At 35.6% G+C, this 17,208-nt stretch overlaps 1 protein-coding gene across 4 annotated transcripts in view; it reads left to right on the top strand.

The window, feature by feature from the left end:
- LOC123540670 (cAMP-dependent protein kinase inhibitor alpha-like) overlaps window positions 1-14,640 on the top strand; it is a 58,328-nt gene extending 43,688 nt beyond the window's left edge. For all 4 annotated transcript variants that reach the window (XM_045325889.2, XM_045325887.2, XM_045325885.2 and 1 more), the window contains exons 3-4: window positions 7,661-7,844; window positions 12,496-14,640. In XM_045325889.2, the coding sequence (XP_045181824.1) occupies window positions 7,661-7,844; window positions 12,496-12,560 (249 nt within the window). In that variant the 3' untranslated portion in view covers window positions 12,561-14,640. The remainder of the gene's footprint in view (window positions 1-7,660; window positions 7,845-12,495) is intronic.
- Window positions 14,641-17,208: the final 2,568 nt, after the last annotated feature.

Here is a 17,208-nt window from a genome sequence, read left to right as displayed (position 1 = left end):
TATTCTAAGCTATGAAATTTGTTTGAATAAATGCAAATAGCACGAAAATGTAACCTACATTAGAAATAATATGTTTTAAAGCTACATCAACCAGAAAGATAATCTTATTCAATATTTTTTTTAAAGAAATTACGATAAACAGCAAGATATAAGCTATTTTAAACATCTCTGTTGCCATGGTTACTTTAAAATTTAAGAAAAATAGGGTACCATATAAATTGCTTGGTATTTTGCTAATAATATTACCCAAATATTTCATGTTGGTCATTAACAGAATGGCACTGAAGCCGTCGAAAACCCCTATTTTTATACATAGTTGTTTAAAAATGAGAGAAAATGCGTTACCATGGAAACACGAGCCCCGCGACATATACATTTTAAGCTTATATTAGAAAGATAACATGCATACCAGTAAAATTATCAATTATGCAGACTTCTACGGGTATCAATGAAACTAAAATACACTGAAAAGTGTTTAATATCCGTATTTTCCTTCTTCTTTCAATATGAAATATCTTTGGAGGGTCATGTTCTTCAAACCTGGATAAAAATTGAACTTGAAGGGACAGAGACAAACGAAATTGAGTTTGTAGCAGTTAAAACTTCATATTACACGAAATACAAAAACATGCTGCGGTTCAACTAATTTGAATTTACCCTTGTAACAAGGTATCCTACCTCCTTAATATAGACATTTTGTGAAAGTTTTGCATTTAAGCATGTTTTTCAGGAACTGCTTGACCAAAATATTTTCAGATTCTCCATATATCTTTTGCATCATTAGATGACCTCATTTGGCAAAGTTCATAACTCTGGCTTAAATTTTGACAAAATTATGCCCTTTTTTCAACTTGAACATTTTTGCTAAGCTTTTGTATGTAAGCTAGTGTTAGGTGGAAGGACATCAAGTAGTCGAGCAAGCTGTCATTAGACAACTCTTGTTTTTCTTTTTTAACTCAAAACCTTTGAATAAATTGCTTTAATGTTAAAAAGACTTTTTGAAGTTTATATTCTTCCTTGTTATACAGTTTGAAATATATGTATTGTTTAGAAAAGACATTCTTTCTCTTTCTAAAGCTACAGAAGGCTGTATTATCGTTTATATAGAGGATAAATAACTGTAATAAGTGGCTGAATTGACTACCTATGCAATGTGAAGTGCCTCCATTAAACAAAAAGCATTTTTTCGCAGACAGACATTTCAAATGTTTATACTATTCCAGCATCTGCTTGTAATATTTGATGTTTGGTGTATGAAGTTTGATGAGAAAAGTTTAAGATTTGAATGCTTGCACAAACAGTTTACTGGTAAATTATCAATCTTTGGCTATAGTTCTGATATTCTATGAAAGAGTCTTAAACATTTTGGCAGTGAAATTCTGCATTTTATTGTCTTATTTTTGTGAAAATATTCAAGTTCTTTGCCCAATGTATATAATTAAAATTTATCTCTTGCAAGAAGTCCTGCCAAGCCAGTGTCACATGAATATACCAAGGGTTATAAGGTTTCAGGTTCAAGGGTAGTTGAAAAAATATATACAGTCAAACCTGTATTAAGCACACATCCAAGACAGGTGGCTGCTTAAGACAGGCAGAACAAAATTTCAATGCGGGACTAGCTGCTTAAGACAGGCAGAAGATAGATCAAAATTTCAATGCGGGACTAGCTGCTTAAGACAGGCAGAACAAAATTTCAATGCGGGACTAGCTGCTTAAGACAGGCCGAACAGAATTTCAATGCGGGACTAGCTGCTTAAGACAGGCAGAACAAAATTACAATGAAGGACTAGCTGCTTAAGACAGGCAGAAAATTGATAAAAATTTCAATGCGGGACTAGCTGCTTAAGACAGGCAGAACAAAATTTCAGTGCAGGACTAGCTGCTGAAGACAGGCAGAACAAAATTTTAATGCGGGACTAGCAGCTTAAGACAGGCAGAAAATAGAACAAAATTTCAATGCAGGACTAGCTGCTAAAGACAGGAAAAAAATAGAACAAAATTTCAATGCGGGAGTAGCTGTTTAAGACAGGCAAAACAAAATTTCAATGCGGGACTAGCTGCTTAAGACAGGCCGAACAAAATTTTAATGCGGGACTAGCAGCTTAAGACAGGTAGAAAAAAGAACAAAATTTCAATGCGGGAGTAGCTGTTTAAGACAGGCAAAACAAAATTTCAATGCAGTAATAGCTGCTTAAGACAGGCAGAACAAAATTTTAATGCGGGACTAGCAGCTTAAGACAGGCAGAAAATAGAACAAAATTTCAATGCAGGAGTAGCTGCTTAAGACAGGCAAAACAAAATTTTAATGCAGTAATAGCTGCTTAAGACAGGCAGAACAAAATTTTAATGCGGGACTAGCAGCTTAAGACAGGCAGAAAATAGAACAAAATTTCAATGCGGGAGTAGCTGTTTAAGACAGGCAGAACTAAATTTCAATGCAGGACTAGCTGCTTAAGACAGGCAGAAAAAATAACAAAATTTCAATGCGGGACTAGCTGCTTGAGACAGGAAGAACAAAATTTCAATGCAGGACTAGCTGCTTAAGACAGGCAGAACAAAATTACAGTGCAGGACTAGCTGCTTAAAACAGGCAGAAAATAGATCAAAATTTCAATGCGGGACTAGCTGCTTAAGACAGGCAGAACAAAATTTCAATGCAGGACTAGCTGCTTAAGACAGGCAGAACAAAATTTCAATGTGGGACTAGCAGCTTAAGACAGGCAGAAAATAGAACAAAATTTCAATGCAGGACTAGCTGCTTAAGACAGGCAGAAAATAGAACAAAATTTCAATGCGGGACTAGCTGTTTAAGACAGGCAAAACAAAATTTCAATGCAGGAGTAGCTGCTTAAGACAGGCAGAAAATAGAACAAAATTTCAATGCGGGAGTAGCTGCTTAAGACAGGCAGAACAAAATTTCAATGCAGGACTAGCTGCTTAAGAGAGGCAGAAAAAATAACAAAATTTCAATGCGGGACTAGCTGCTTGAGACAGGAAGAACAAAATTTCAATGCAGGACTAGTTGCTTGAGACGGGAAGAACAAAATTTCAATGCAGGACTAGCTGCTTAAGTTACGTGGCTGCTTAGGCAGGCTCAGCTGTACAGCAAAGTTTTGCTGATGTCTAGTAAAAAAATTTAAGACTTGGTCAGAGCACAGTCTGGTTTCACAATGGTGTTTTATGTGTCTGTATTTACAATGGTGTTACCCCTGTCTTTGTCTGTATATGTGTTTGGGAAAATGTGTCTGTTTTGGAAAGTGTGTCTTGTTCAGGTTTTGTGTGTCTGCTCTGGAAGGTATGTCGTGTTTACCATATGGTAGGACAAAAGGAAATATTTTGGCACAAAAGTCAGTGTAGAACCATGTTGGCAGACTCAGATGCCATGCACTTCTGAATCTTTACGTTAATGGGATTGGACATTGTGAGGTCTTATGGATAGTGATATTGTATAGTTCAAAATGATCGTATCCTTCTTAATGATATCTTAACATGACATTATTATATCAGATGGTAGGCTATATTATTTTTGAGTGTGTCTCTATATTGTAGAATGAACTCCTGCTATTAATCTTTTCTATTGCTCCAAGAGACTTATTCCATTTAACTAACAGATTGTATTGATTTGTAATCAGGAGAGAGAAGAAAAATATGGATGTTGATTGTAGGATATTTGAGATAGTTTTGCTTTCCCCAATTTTTATGCCCCCGAAAGGAAGCATATTAGTTTTCAACTGTCCGTCCGTTCGTTAGTTCGTTCATCACGTTAACTTTTTGCATGAAGGCACTTTACTCGTGAACCACCAGGACCTTAAAACTTCACATGCTGATAGTACTTATTGAGTACACGACCCCTACTGACTTTGGGGTCACCCGGTCAAAGGTAAGGGCGCTGCGGTGGGCATTTGTCACCATTAGTGACAGCTCTTGTTTATTTCTGATGTTACTTACAAATTTTGAATGGGCTTGCATTTTCTTTGAAAATACATTGGTTGAGATTGATCTTCATTTAGTACCCAGTGTATAATGCCAAGTTTTCAGTATTGGTCTATTGAGGTTATAGTAATGTCAGGAAATTCTATAGCAAAAAAAAGAAGTCAATTATCACTCCAGTCTGACAAGCATAAAAATCTCCCAGGGGAGATATTGACAGGCACAAATGAAAATGATATTCACACATTTGAAGTGGCTGTCTGCTATACATCTATGTCACAGAAATACCGTTGCCAATTGAGGTATAAATTTCAGAATATCAGTGATTAGTAATTTTAATTTTTCTAGTGTAGAAAGATATCATTAGTTTCCTCATTTTTACTAGCTGAACAGGCCCGGATCCAGAAATATTTGTTTTATAATGTGGGCACCAGTTTAGGACAAAGGCGTCACTGGCAAGGTGCATAGCGCCAAGAGGGGATAGGTACAGGAGGTGGCCTCTGTCTGTATTGGAGGGAAGAGTGGGGTCTCCCCCCGAAAGTGTTTGATATACAGGTAAGAAATATTGGCCCGTGGTGCATTTTTGGGTCTAAATTTTGAGGTACTGGAGGGGTACTTCCCGCGTTTTAGGGGGTCAGAAGGCTCTCCCCCTGGAAAATTTTGAAATACAGGTTTGAAATGCTGGGCCCTATAGTGCAGTTTTTAGTGTCAATTTTGTGTAAGGTGGGTCAAGGGGTTCCCCCCTTGGGAAATATTGAAATATAGGTATGAAATGATGGCCTCTGGTGCATTTTTTAATGTAAATTTTCAGAAAATATTATTTCTTTGCCAAAATAGTTTGGGTGCAACTTTGATTATAGGCCTGGATGAGGGCCTGCTGAAAAATAAGGCACATATAGGAATGAGAACCAGCTTATTCATCAGTATATATTAAAATTAGCTTGATCATTTATTAATTGGATCTGCGGAGCTTGAATTGGCTGTATTTTGCTGGCCTAAGTCAAATTATCACAGTATTAATTACATACACATTGACCTATAAAGATGAAACCTATATCAACAAAACAGTTATTTTCAAAATAAGTGTACTTTAAGTCATTGTTTGTCAACAACAAAACTTGACTACATGAATGATTTATTTATCATTTCACTTATACCTGCAGCTTTAAAATGATATGTTTTATTTGAGATTAAGCTGCTGCACAGCTGTGACAGGAAACTCTATTTATTTTGGAAATTTACTGTCTAGCCACTGGGATTTTCAGATGATAAACTGATTTAACCAGTAGCAGTTAATTTAGTGCACAATATGACAACACTGTGTATGACACATATGCATTTCTCAATGCGCATTTCTCAGTTTACCAAAAGCTTTGAAGGACAATGCAGTTACAACTGCTTTTTATCCTTTCATACACCATATGAATGCTTTCCATCAAGATAGGGATGCTTCAATTGTTTATCTAAAAAAACTTGATCCAGATAGAAATGATACAGTAGATCTTTGATAATGAAGTAAAAGAATCAAGGTAGGATTATTTTCTGCAGACAAATCAGACTTATAAAATTAATGCCATGGTTCAATCTATTGAAGCATTATGTTGAGTGCAGCATTAATTTTATGATTTTGAAAATATCTGCAGACAGATTTGAAATATAATCAACAGTTAGGATAATGTCAACTTTTGATTTATCAGACAAACACAAAGTGTAATAATCATAACTGCAGTGCAAAAACCAGATAACTGTACTTCGATTAAGAATTTAATATCCACTCTTTGCACTGAGATGATACTTTCAAGGGTTTTCTTCAGCATATAGCAATATAGCAGTTTGTTTCTTTCTTGGATGGCAGATTGTTTTTTATGACATATTTGCTAATTCTTTTTACAATTTGCTGTATAATTATGATAGAAACACTTGTGTGGCTTCAAATTGTGTGGTACATTTCTATCTCGGACTGCTTCTAACTCTTCAAATCGTGTGGTACATTTCTATCTCGGACTGCTTCTAACTCTTCAAATCGTGTGGTACATTTCTATCTATGACTGCTTCTAACTCTTCAAATCGTGTGGTACATTTCTATCTCGGACTGCTTCTAACTGTTCAAATCGTGTGGTACATTTCTATCTCGGACTGCTTCTAACTCTTCAAATCGTGTGGTACATTTCTATCTCGGACTGCTTCTAACTCTTAAAATCGTGTGGTACATTTCTCTCTCGGACTGCTTCTAACTCTTCAAATTGTGTGGTACATTTCTGTCTCGGACTGCTTCTAATTCTTCAAATGATGTGATACATTTCTATCTCAAACTGCTTCTAACTCTTCAAATCGTGTGGTACATTTCTCTCTCGGACTGCTTCTAACTCTTCAAATCGTGTGGTACATTTCAGTCTCGGACTGCTTCTAACTCTTCAAATGATGTGATACATTTCTAACTCGGACTACTTCTAACTCTTCAAATTGTGTGGTACATTTCTATCTCGGACTGCTTCTAACTCTTCAAATTGTGTGGTACATTTCTATCTCGGACTGCTTCTAACTCTTCAAATCGTGTGGTACATTTCTATCTCGGACTGCTTCTAACTCTTCAAATCGTGTGGTACATTTCAGTCTCGGATTGCTTCTAACTCTTCAAATCGTGTGGTACATTTCTATCTCGGATTGCTTCTAACTCTTCAAATCGTGTGGTACATTTCTATCTCGGACTGCTTCTAACTCTTCAAATTGTGTGGTACATTTCTATCTCGGACTGCTTCTAACTCTTCAAATCGTGTGGTACATTTCTATCTCGGACTGCTTCTAACTCTTCAAATCGTGTGGTACATTTCTATCTCGGACTGCTTCTAACTCTTCAAATTGTGTGGTACATTTCTATCTCGGACTGCTTCTAACTGTTCAAATCGTGTGGTACATTTCTATCTCGGACTGCTTCTAACTTTTCAAATCGTGTGGTACATTTCTATCTCGGACTACTTCTAACTGTTCAAATTGTGTGGTACATTTCTATCTCGGACTGCTTCTAACTCTTCAAATCGTGTGGTACATTTCTATCTCGGACTGCTTCTAACTCTTCAAATCGTGTGGTACATTTCTATCTCGGACTGCTTCTAACTCTTCAAATCGTGTGGTACATTTCTATCTCGGACTGCTTCTAACTCTTCAAATTGTGTGGTACATTTCTCTCTCGGACTGCTTCTAACTCTTCAAATCGTGTGGTACATTTCTATCTCGGACTGCTTCTAACTCTTCAAATGATGTGGTACATTTCTAACTCGGACTACTTCTAACTCTTCAAATTGTGTGGTACATTTCTAACTCGGACTACTTCTAACTCTTCAAATCGTGTGGTACATTTCAGTCTCGGGCTGCTTCTAACTCTTCAAATCGTGTGGTACATTTCAGTCTCGGACTGCTTCTAACTCTTCAAATTGTGTGATACATTTCTATCTCGGACTGCTTCTAACTCTTCAGATCCTGTGATATTTCTGTTTCAGCTGCTTCTAACTTTAATCATGTGATATTTCTATTTCAGCTGCTTCTAACTTTAATCATGTGATATTTCTGTTTCAGCTGTTTCTAACTTTAATCATGTAATATTTCTATTTCAGCTACTTCTAACTTCAAATCATGTGATATTTCTATCTGGGACTGCTTCTAACTCTTCAAATCGTGTGATATTACTATTTCAACTGCTTTTAACTTTAATCATGTGATATTTCTATTTTAGACTGCTTCTAACTCTTCAAATCCTGGGACTGAAGATATGGATGTAGGTGGATTGAGTGTAGAAGATTTTATTGCTAGTGGCAGAACAGGTAGACGGAATGCCATGCCTGATATACTCGACTCCCAGCATGCGGCAGTCGGAACGGGTGGTTTGGCAGAGGGTATGGAGAAACTTAATTGCTCAGGTAACTTTTAAGATTATTAATTTTTAGCTCACCTGAGCATGAAGTGCTCAAGGTGAGCTTTTGTGATCGCCCTGTGTCCGTCGTCAACTGTTTAAACACTCTAGAGGTCACAATTTTGGCCCAATCTTAATAAAACTTGGTCAGAATGTTACCCTCAATAAAATCTTGGACAAGTTCGATATTGGGTCATCTGGGATCAAAAAACTAGGTCACCAGGTCAAATCAAAGGAAAAGCTTGTTAACACTCTAGAGGTCACAATTTTGGCCCAATCTTAAAGGTCCAATACTAAGGAAAGTGAACATTTTAATTTCTTTTAAAAAGCACAGAAACTATTTCATTTTATTGGAAAATGAAAGTTGGTATGTAGAAATTCGAAATAAATCGCAGTATATGTACAATTATTTTTCTATGAAGTATGAAGAAAGTTAAAAAGACCTGGGGGGTCATTCTGTCGATTCATTGAAATTTCAACATAATGCACATACATTTCTTTGAGTTCCAAAGACCTTCTGTAAATTTTGACCTGCCAATCTTCATTATTTAGTGTCTTGCAGAAGTCTATGCACTGGCTATGAAAAAAATTGCCAACTCACTTTCCCTTAGTAATGGACCTTTAATGAAACTTGGTCAGAATGTTACCCTCAATAAAATCTTGGACAAGTTCGATATTGGGTCATCTTGGGTCAAAAACTAGGTCACCAGGTCAAATCAAAGGAAAAGCTTGTTAACATTGTAGAGGCTACATTTATGACTATATCTTTATGAAACTTGGTCAGAATGTTAATGTTGATGATATTTAGGTCCAGTTTGAATCTGGGTCATGTAGGATCAAAAACTAGGTCACCAGGTCAAATCAAAGGAAAAGCTAGTTAACATTCTGGAGGTCAAATTTATGACTTTATTTTCATGAAACTTAGTCAGAATGCTAATCTTGATGATCTTTAGGTCAAGTTCAGATCTGGGTCAGGTGGGGTCAAAAACTAGGTAACTTGGTCAAATCAGAGGAAAAGCTTGTTAACACTCTAGAGGCCACATTTATGACCATATCTTAATTATACTTGGTCAGAATGTTAATCTTGATGACCTTTCGGTCAGCTTTAAATCTGCGTCAGATGGGGCCACAAACTAGGTCACCAGGTCAAATCAAAGGAAAAGCTAGTTAACACTATATAAAGCCACATTTATGACCATATCTTAATGAAACTTGGTCAGAATGTTAATATTGATGATCTTTAGGTCAAGTTTAAATCTGGGTCAGGTTGGGTCAAAAACTAGGTCACCAGGTCAAATCAAAGGAAAAGCTTGTTAACACTCTAGAGGCCACATTTATGACTGTATCTTCATGAGACTTAGTCAGAATGTTAACCTTACTAATCATTAGGTCAAGTTCGAATCTGGGTCATGTGGGGTCAACAACTAGGTCACCAGGTCAAATCAAAGGAAAAGCTAGTTAACACTCTAGAGGCCACATTTATGACCATTTCTTAATGAAACTTGGTCAGAATGTTAATCTTGATGATCTGTAGGTCAATAGGTCAGGTGAGCGATACAGGGCCTTTATGGCCCTCTTGTTTTTTGATGGGTTAAGGTAGCTGAATCATTTTCCCTTTACTGTTGTAAGGAAGAGACCCCACTATCATGTTTCTAGAGGTCTTCTATCAAAAAACTGCAAGTGATAATGGAAGATTTGCAGTTTTACCTTTGTGCTGGCAAGCATCTAAAATAATGAAGTTAATTATGTCTGTGTGACTTAGATTTCAGCTTAAATAAAACATTCTTGTGCCTCTCTTAGTTTTTAGTGTTGGATTAGTTTGTTTGTACGTCTGTCAGACTTAATTTGTGTTAACATTAAACCTAGAGTCATCAGACATCATTGGATTGTTTAGTTATGAAGTTGTGCACTTGGTATTTTGTTTGGATTTCAGAATTATGGCCCTTGACTTCCTTGGTAATATGCATGCTGGACTTTAAAGTTTGTGTCTAGCATGTCCCAAAAAGTATTTGACCTTAGAGTCACAAAAGTTATAGAAATGTTATTTATCTTGTGAATTGTACACCTGGGGTATTGTTTGAGGTTTCACCCAGCCATACCAGATAAATGGCCATTGACCTAAGCAAAAAAATATGCATAAAGAGCCTAAAGGTTTGTGGATGTCTCGGAAGTATTTGACCTAGAGTGTGTTGTTCAGCCTGTGTACTTGTGCACCTGGGGTTGTATTTGGGATATCCCTCCCCCTCCCCCACCTACCCCCTGCTCACCCACAGTATAGAGCTTCTCCCTTAAATTCATTTAAATGAGCTCACTTAACCTGTTATATATATCTTGTATAAAACTTAGTTAACTTTTGTTACAGTTCATGGTTTAGCTTGTCATGCAAAAATTGAAGGTTAGATATAAATTAAGGTCAGGTGAGCGACTTAGTGCCCCTGTATACCTTTGTAATGTTACTTTGTACAATGTTGAAAACATGGTTGTTATAAGGTAAAGTTTCAAATTAAAGAATATTATATTTCAGGAAGTCCTATGGTTGAATAAAAAAGAAAAAAAAAGAAGAATTTTCTTTCTGGGCAGTAACTGAATAAAAATCAATTTTTCATGACCAGAGATATAGAGAATAATAGGTTAGTGCCATAGATGAGAAAGTTTATCTGGCGAGGTGGAGGAGGTTATCGGGTGAGCCGAAGGCGAACCTGATAACGTCCGGAGCCGAGCCAGATAAACTTTCTCCATCTTAGGCACTAACCTATTATTCTATTTATCTTGTCATTACTTCATTTTCCGATATTTGGCAATTTATTTTACAAAAAAAAGTGTGCGACAAACGCTTTAATGACGTCATATTCGTAATGACGTCACTTATATAATGACGTGATTACCGGCAAAATCGCAATAACTTCTTCGTTTTTAGCTCGACTATTCAAAGAATAGTCTAGCTATTCTACTCACCCTGGCATCGGCGTCGGTGTCACACCTTGGTTAAGTTTTTGCATGCAAGTACATACAGCTATCATTTAAAGGCATATAGCTTTGAAACTTATTTATTCTTTTTCTAGGTCAATTACCAACCTCACTGGGCCAAGTTCCATAACTCTAACATGTATTTTGAGCAAATTATGCCCCCTTTTGGACTTGGAAAATTTTGGTTAAAGTTTTACATGCAAGTTACTATCTCCAAAACTTATGCAGATATTGAATTGAAACTTCACATGTGTCTTCGGGGTTATAAAACTAGTTTATAGCACCAAGTCCCATAACTCTGACCTTCATTTTGGCCAAATTATGCCCCCTTTTGGACTTAGAAAATTCTGGTTAAAGTTTTGCATGCAAGTGCATACAGCTATTACTAAAAGGCATATAGATTTGAAACTTATTTTTTCTTTTTCTAGATCAATTACCTACCTCACTGGGTCAAGTCCCATAACTCTGACATGTATTTTGGGCAAATTATGCCCCCTTTTGGACTTAGAAAATCCTGGTTAAAGTTTTACATGCAAGTTACTGTCTCCAAAACTAATGCAGATATTGAATTGAAACTTTACATGTGTCTTCGGGGTTATAAAACTAGTTTATAGCACCAAGTCCCATAACTCTGACCTTCATTTTGGCCAAATTATGCCCCCTTTTGGACTTAGAAAATTCTGGTTAAAGTTTTGCGTGCAAGTACATACAGCTATTACTAAAAGGCATATAGATTTGAAACTTATTTTTTCTTTTTCTAGATCAATTACCTACCTCACTGGGTCAAGTCCCATAACTCTGACATGTATTTTGGGCAAATTATGCCCCCTTTTGAACTTAGAAAATCCTGGTTAAAGTTTTACATGCAAGTTACTATCTCCAACACTAATACAGATATTAAATTGAAACTTCACATGTGTCTTCGGGGTTATAAAACTAGTTGATAGAATCAAGTCCCATAACTCTGACATGTATTTGGGCAAATTATGCCCCCTTTTGGACTTAGAAAATTCTGGTTAAAGTTTTGCGTGCAAGTACATACAGCTATTACCAAAAGGCATATAGCTTTGAATCTTATTTATTCCTTTTCTAGGTCAATTACCAGCCTCACTAGGTCAAGTTCCATAACTCTTAACATGTATTTTGAACAAATTATGCCCCCTTTTGGACTTAGAAAAGTCTGGTTAAAGTTTACATGCAAGTTACTATCTCCATAACTAATGCAGATATTAAATTGAAACCTAACATGTTTCTTCGGGGTTATAAAACAAGTTGATAGCATCAATCCCCATAACTCTGATATGTATTTTGGTCAAATTATGTCCCCTTTTGAACTTAAAACTCTTTTGATATTTAACATTTTGGGTAATAATTTCCTGCTTCTGTGACAATATTTCGAATAGTCGAGCTTGGCTGTCTTATGGACAGCTCTTGTTGAATAAAAACTCATTATTTGACCACTCATTTTCTTAATTCAGACATTTCCAACACAATGATGATGGTTTCGTTGCAAAATTTCTTATGACAACAATATCGATCATAAGGACACATGATCAACTGACCGTATATCACTGGTCACATGATCAACTGACGGTATATCAAGAAAGATATACGGCACCCTGATATCGGGTCGAAAATACTGCAAGTGACAGGATAAATAGTTTGTATGTTTTTTTTCTCCCATTTTTCAGACAGCAGCAAAGGCGGTGATTCCTCACAGAATACTCAAAATCCTTCATCTAGTCAAGGTTCCTAGCAGTAGGCTGCAATATTCCTCATACATCATGTGATAGTCATGTGACATTTATGGCAATAGTTGATTGGCTGGTCAGCTGAGGCAGACAGTCTTGTGTGATATAACACTATAGCTGATTGGTTAATTGGATTTATGTTTTGATGAAAAAGACAGTAGCAGAATGGATGTCAATTTTCCATGTGATACAAACACTACAGCTGATTGGTCATTTGGATTTCCATGTGATACAAGGCAATAGCTGATTGGTCAGTTGGTGTAATCTGCTTGTAATAACTTTTCTGTGGATTTATTCTTGCTTTTAGCATTTTGTTTATATAAGAAGTTGTAAATAGTAAGTGCTTAAATCTCTTGCATGCATAGTTTAATTTATTCTTTCTGAGGTCTCAGAAACATTATTATTCACTATAGCAACTGATCAGATGGGTTTTTGTTTTATATTTTGTATGAATTTCACCCCAGTATAAAGAATGTCTGTTATCTCAAAGTTGGACTCTACGCAAAATAACAAAGCTGTAAAATTAGCATATATAAACAGACCTAAGTACAGCCGCTGCTCAATCCTCATGACGCCAGAATGGCCAGATGCCATGTTACATCTGCTGCTATCATGGTTGGATAAATGGATTAACACCAGTTTGATCATGCAACTCTTCCTCTTCTGATTGGATGATCATATGACAGTTATTCCTCTTTTTGATTGGATAAACATAGTGTATTTGATCATGTGAAAATTATTTCTCTTCTGATTGGATATGTGTAATGATTCTTGTAATGTGACTTGTGCTTAATTCCAGATTGGATACACTTTTTATGATGTGTTTAAAAATGTAACAACTGCCTTTCATTTGGTTGAGAGCAAATGCATTGGTCCAGTGGCAACGCTGTTTGACTATGAAAACAAGGGTCGTGAGTTCAATTACCCACTTCTCTAACACTGGAAAAAGAGTCCCATTTATGGGTGCTTTAAATCTGGCATTCAAAGGAAGCAGGGAAGCTTCTTGTATTGGAGTATCTTTGGTATCTTGCACCATCCTCCAACTATAACTACCAACAGTCTTCTGGAGGAGTCGCCTGTAATTATAATATTTCCAATAGCAACAATAAATAAGCTTACATACAAACAAACCACATGTTTGGAAAAAACTGTTCATCAGATTAGTGATCATTTGACAACACTCCTGTTTTGACAAATGGATGCCTCAGCTTTTTTTACCTAAAATATTCACAAAGAATCAACACTGACAGCTTTGTGTTGGGGACCTTACTGAGTGTTAGCTCTTTAAGATGAAGTTGTATTCAAGTGCTTTAAGCGTTGAAATTTGATCTGTGTGATTATCATGAAAAAAGTGTGAGATATAGTTGCCATCATTTTATGTCTTTTTTTAACATTGTTACATGAAATGCATATCTCTGATAGTTAATTTTATTCATTGTCATTTTAAGATAAACGTATACAATTCTTCTACAGTTTGATTTTACTTGACATTTTACTGTATATTTAACATTTAGATTTTATATGAATATCAAAACTATGCTTGTACAAGTATTGTGTCATATTTATTATTCAATATGATCCGTTAGTAATGTTAAAAGAATCATAATGATCAAAATGTAAATAAAAAATTTCACAGCGGCATCACATGTGAATCAGTATAACATTAAAAAGTCTGCATTCATATTCTACCTGATACAAGTTTGCAATATATATAAAATAAATACAAAGCAGCCCACCCCGCTTAGCTCAGTAGGGAGAGCGCAGATCTAAGGATCATGGGGTTCATGTTGGGAAGTTGGCAGTTACTTTTGGAGAAATGGTTTGTACTGGTACAGAATCCAGGAACACTGATAAGGTTAACTGCCCGTCGTTACATAACTGAAATACTGTTGAAAAACTGTTAAACGGCTTTAAACCAAAAACAGACCTATTGCAGTACTGTACCTATTTGTATTTTTACAAACAAAAGCATCAAATCTGAATTTCTTCTAGTTTTTCCCTTTTCATGTTTGTGTTGGGTACCAGTTTCATATCATGCATCTGATCTTGAATGACACAGCTTCATTCTGAGATTGGTCTCCATGCTAAATTATTATACTAGTGCAAGTCTGCTTGAAGTTTCTTTTCAAACAATTTGTTAATGCGTCAAAACCGAATTTGTTTCAATTGCTCAGCAAATTAATTCAAGCATGTAAACTTATCTTGTCAGTAAGTAGCTCGCTAATTCGAAGAATAGCTAGATGCCATTTACACTCTGCTCTGGTTGGTATCGGCATCACACCTTGGATTAACTTTTTTCATGAGTACATAACAGTCATCTCTTTAGATGGCATTGTATTTGATCATTGAAATTATTTTCTTTTTGGATAGGTCAATTCTAATTCTTGGCTTAAGTTCCATAATTGGGAACACTTTTTATTGTGAAAATGTAAGCCGCCTTTTTGGTTAGAAAATTTGGTTCAGTAGTTTTACATGCAAGTCTGATCATTCCACTTAAACTGAAAATGCAGATATTGATTTGAAATTCAAAAGAGCACTTCTTGAGGGTATAACTTTGATTTGCACATTCCTAACTATAACTACACATCTTTGAGGCCAATTATACATTTCGATTAGCAAAATGTAAAGTTTAGCTGCAATACAACAGCATTTTAAAAGACATATTAGATTTGAAACTATTTTCTTTTTGATCAATGATGCCAGCTTTACCTACGTCACAAGTCATAACACTGACATGTTTTTTGGGAGCCATGATTTAGCTCCTTTAGAGTTGTAAATTTTAGCGTTAAATTTGACTGCAAGTTATTATCTGAAAACAAGTGAGATATTGATTGCAATCATTCTGTGTCTTTGTTTAAACATTGTACATGCAAGTGCATATCTCTGATTCATTTTTGTCATTATCCCTTTTGATTAAGAAAATTCTTTAAAGTTTGAGTTACTACAGTTTTAACATGTAGATATTTAACTTTTGATTTTCTAGTAATTACAAACTATGGTGTCAAGTCCCATTGTCTGACTGTATTTTGCAATATGACCCTTTTATGTTAAAAAATCCTTGGTTAAAATTTTGCGGCAATCACATTAATCATTACTTAAAAAGTGCATATATTCTGAACTTAAAGTTTGCTTTATCAGAATCAATTACCAACCCACCTCACTGTGGAGAGCCAGTCTAAGTCATGGCTATCATTTGGGCAAATTTGCATTTACTTTGGAAAATGGTTGTCTGGTTAAAATCAGGACATGAGGTTACTATCCGTCTACAAAATACATGTCTGATAATGTTAAAGCTTTAACAACAGACCTTTGCAGTACTAACCTATTGTATTTACAAACAAAAGCCATAATCTGATATTCTTTTGTTTATCCCTCCTTTTGTGGAACATTTAAACATCTTGATTTTACACCTTTTTTGGGTAAATTTTTCAGTGGATTCGGCTGAGTTTACAATTTAATTTCAAAGCGAATGATATCGATGATTCATTATGGAACTTCCTTGTAGTTGTTTAAGATGTCCCTTTCCTGTTCTGTATAGGATAGAGAATTATTCTGTCCATTGTCATGATAATCATTTATGTTGTGAGAAAATTAATCATAGCAAGAGATTTGCATTCTAAAGTGTGAATTTCTGATGTAGAAAGTTGGGTGAACACCGACTTCTTACTTTGAAATAAGATTCTTTCCCTGGAAAGAGAGGACACCAAAGTAATTATCCAACAGTGTTTTAAGGCATTCAGTGTTCTATTATCTTTTTGTTACTATTTGTAGCTTCATGTGTCTGAAATAGTTCTCAAGGAGATGAAAAACGTCTAGTTCCCAAAGACAATCAGTCAGATAATTAGCAAACCATTTTTTGTCATTTTGAGCAGTATTAATTTAATCAGATGAAGATGAAGTTGTATTCAAGTGCTTTAAGTGTTGAAATTTGATCTGTGTAATTATCATGAAATCAGTGTTAGATATCGTTGCCACCATTTTGTCACCTTCCCCCCCCCCCCCATTTTTATTCCCCCGGCATCTACTGATGCGGGAGGCATATAGTGATTGTCCTGTCCGTCTGTTCGTCCGAGGTTAACCAAATTGACAGTATTAATTATATCAATACAGATGAATGTGTGTAATGCAGTGTTTAACTGTGAAATTTATCTTAGTACATCACTGAACCTCAGTTTAGATTGTTGCCTACCATTTGACTTACTGCTACTCGCGATGCCCCCCGCTCACCTTTTAACCGCCCATTTTTTCAAGTTGAGTTCAGCAAATTAATATGATTTGTCAGATTGTAATGTTTCTATTTTCTACCTGATTGTGTTCTGGTCAGTATTAGTTTATATCTGAAGCTGTATATCTGATTGTCTCTTATTTCTAGTTAACAGAAGTATACTTCACTGATTATTTCATGCAGAGTTATGGTCATTTATTTGTTGAATGCAAGCTAGCACACCTGTTCTGGTTGTAAATTGATGAATTGTGAAATTAATGTGACACATTCAGATCAAAATATTTTCTACAATGTAGAGTATTGTTAAACTGGCTTTTCAAAGCTTCATAATGCATTAAGAAAATGTAGCTTATAAGACAAGATAAAGATATGTTCATGTGCTTAATTTTGCTGAGTGTTTTATGTTATGAAGTTGTGAGTCATCAGAC

Source organism: Mercenaria mercenaria, chromosome 16 (genome assembly GCF_021730395.1).
Source record: "Mercenaria mercenaria strain notata chromosome 16, MADL_Memer_1, whole genome shotgun sequence".
NCBI classification, from domain to species: Eukaryota; Metazoa; Mollusca; class Bivalvia; order Venerida; family Veneridae; genus Mercenaria; species Mercenaria mercenaria.
Note: the sequence above shows the minus strand (reverse complement) of the source record. Positions and strands in the feature narration are given on the sequence as shown.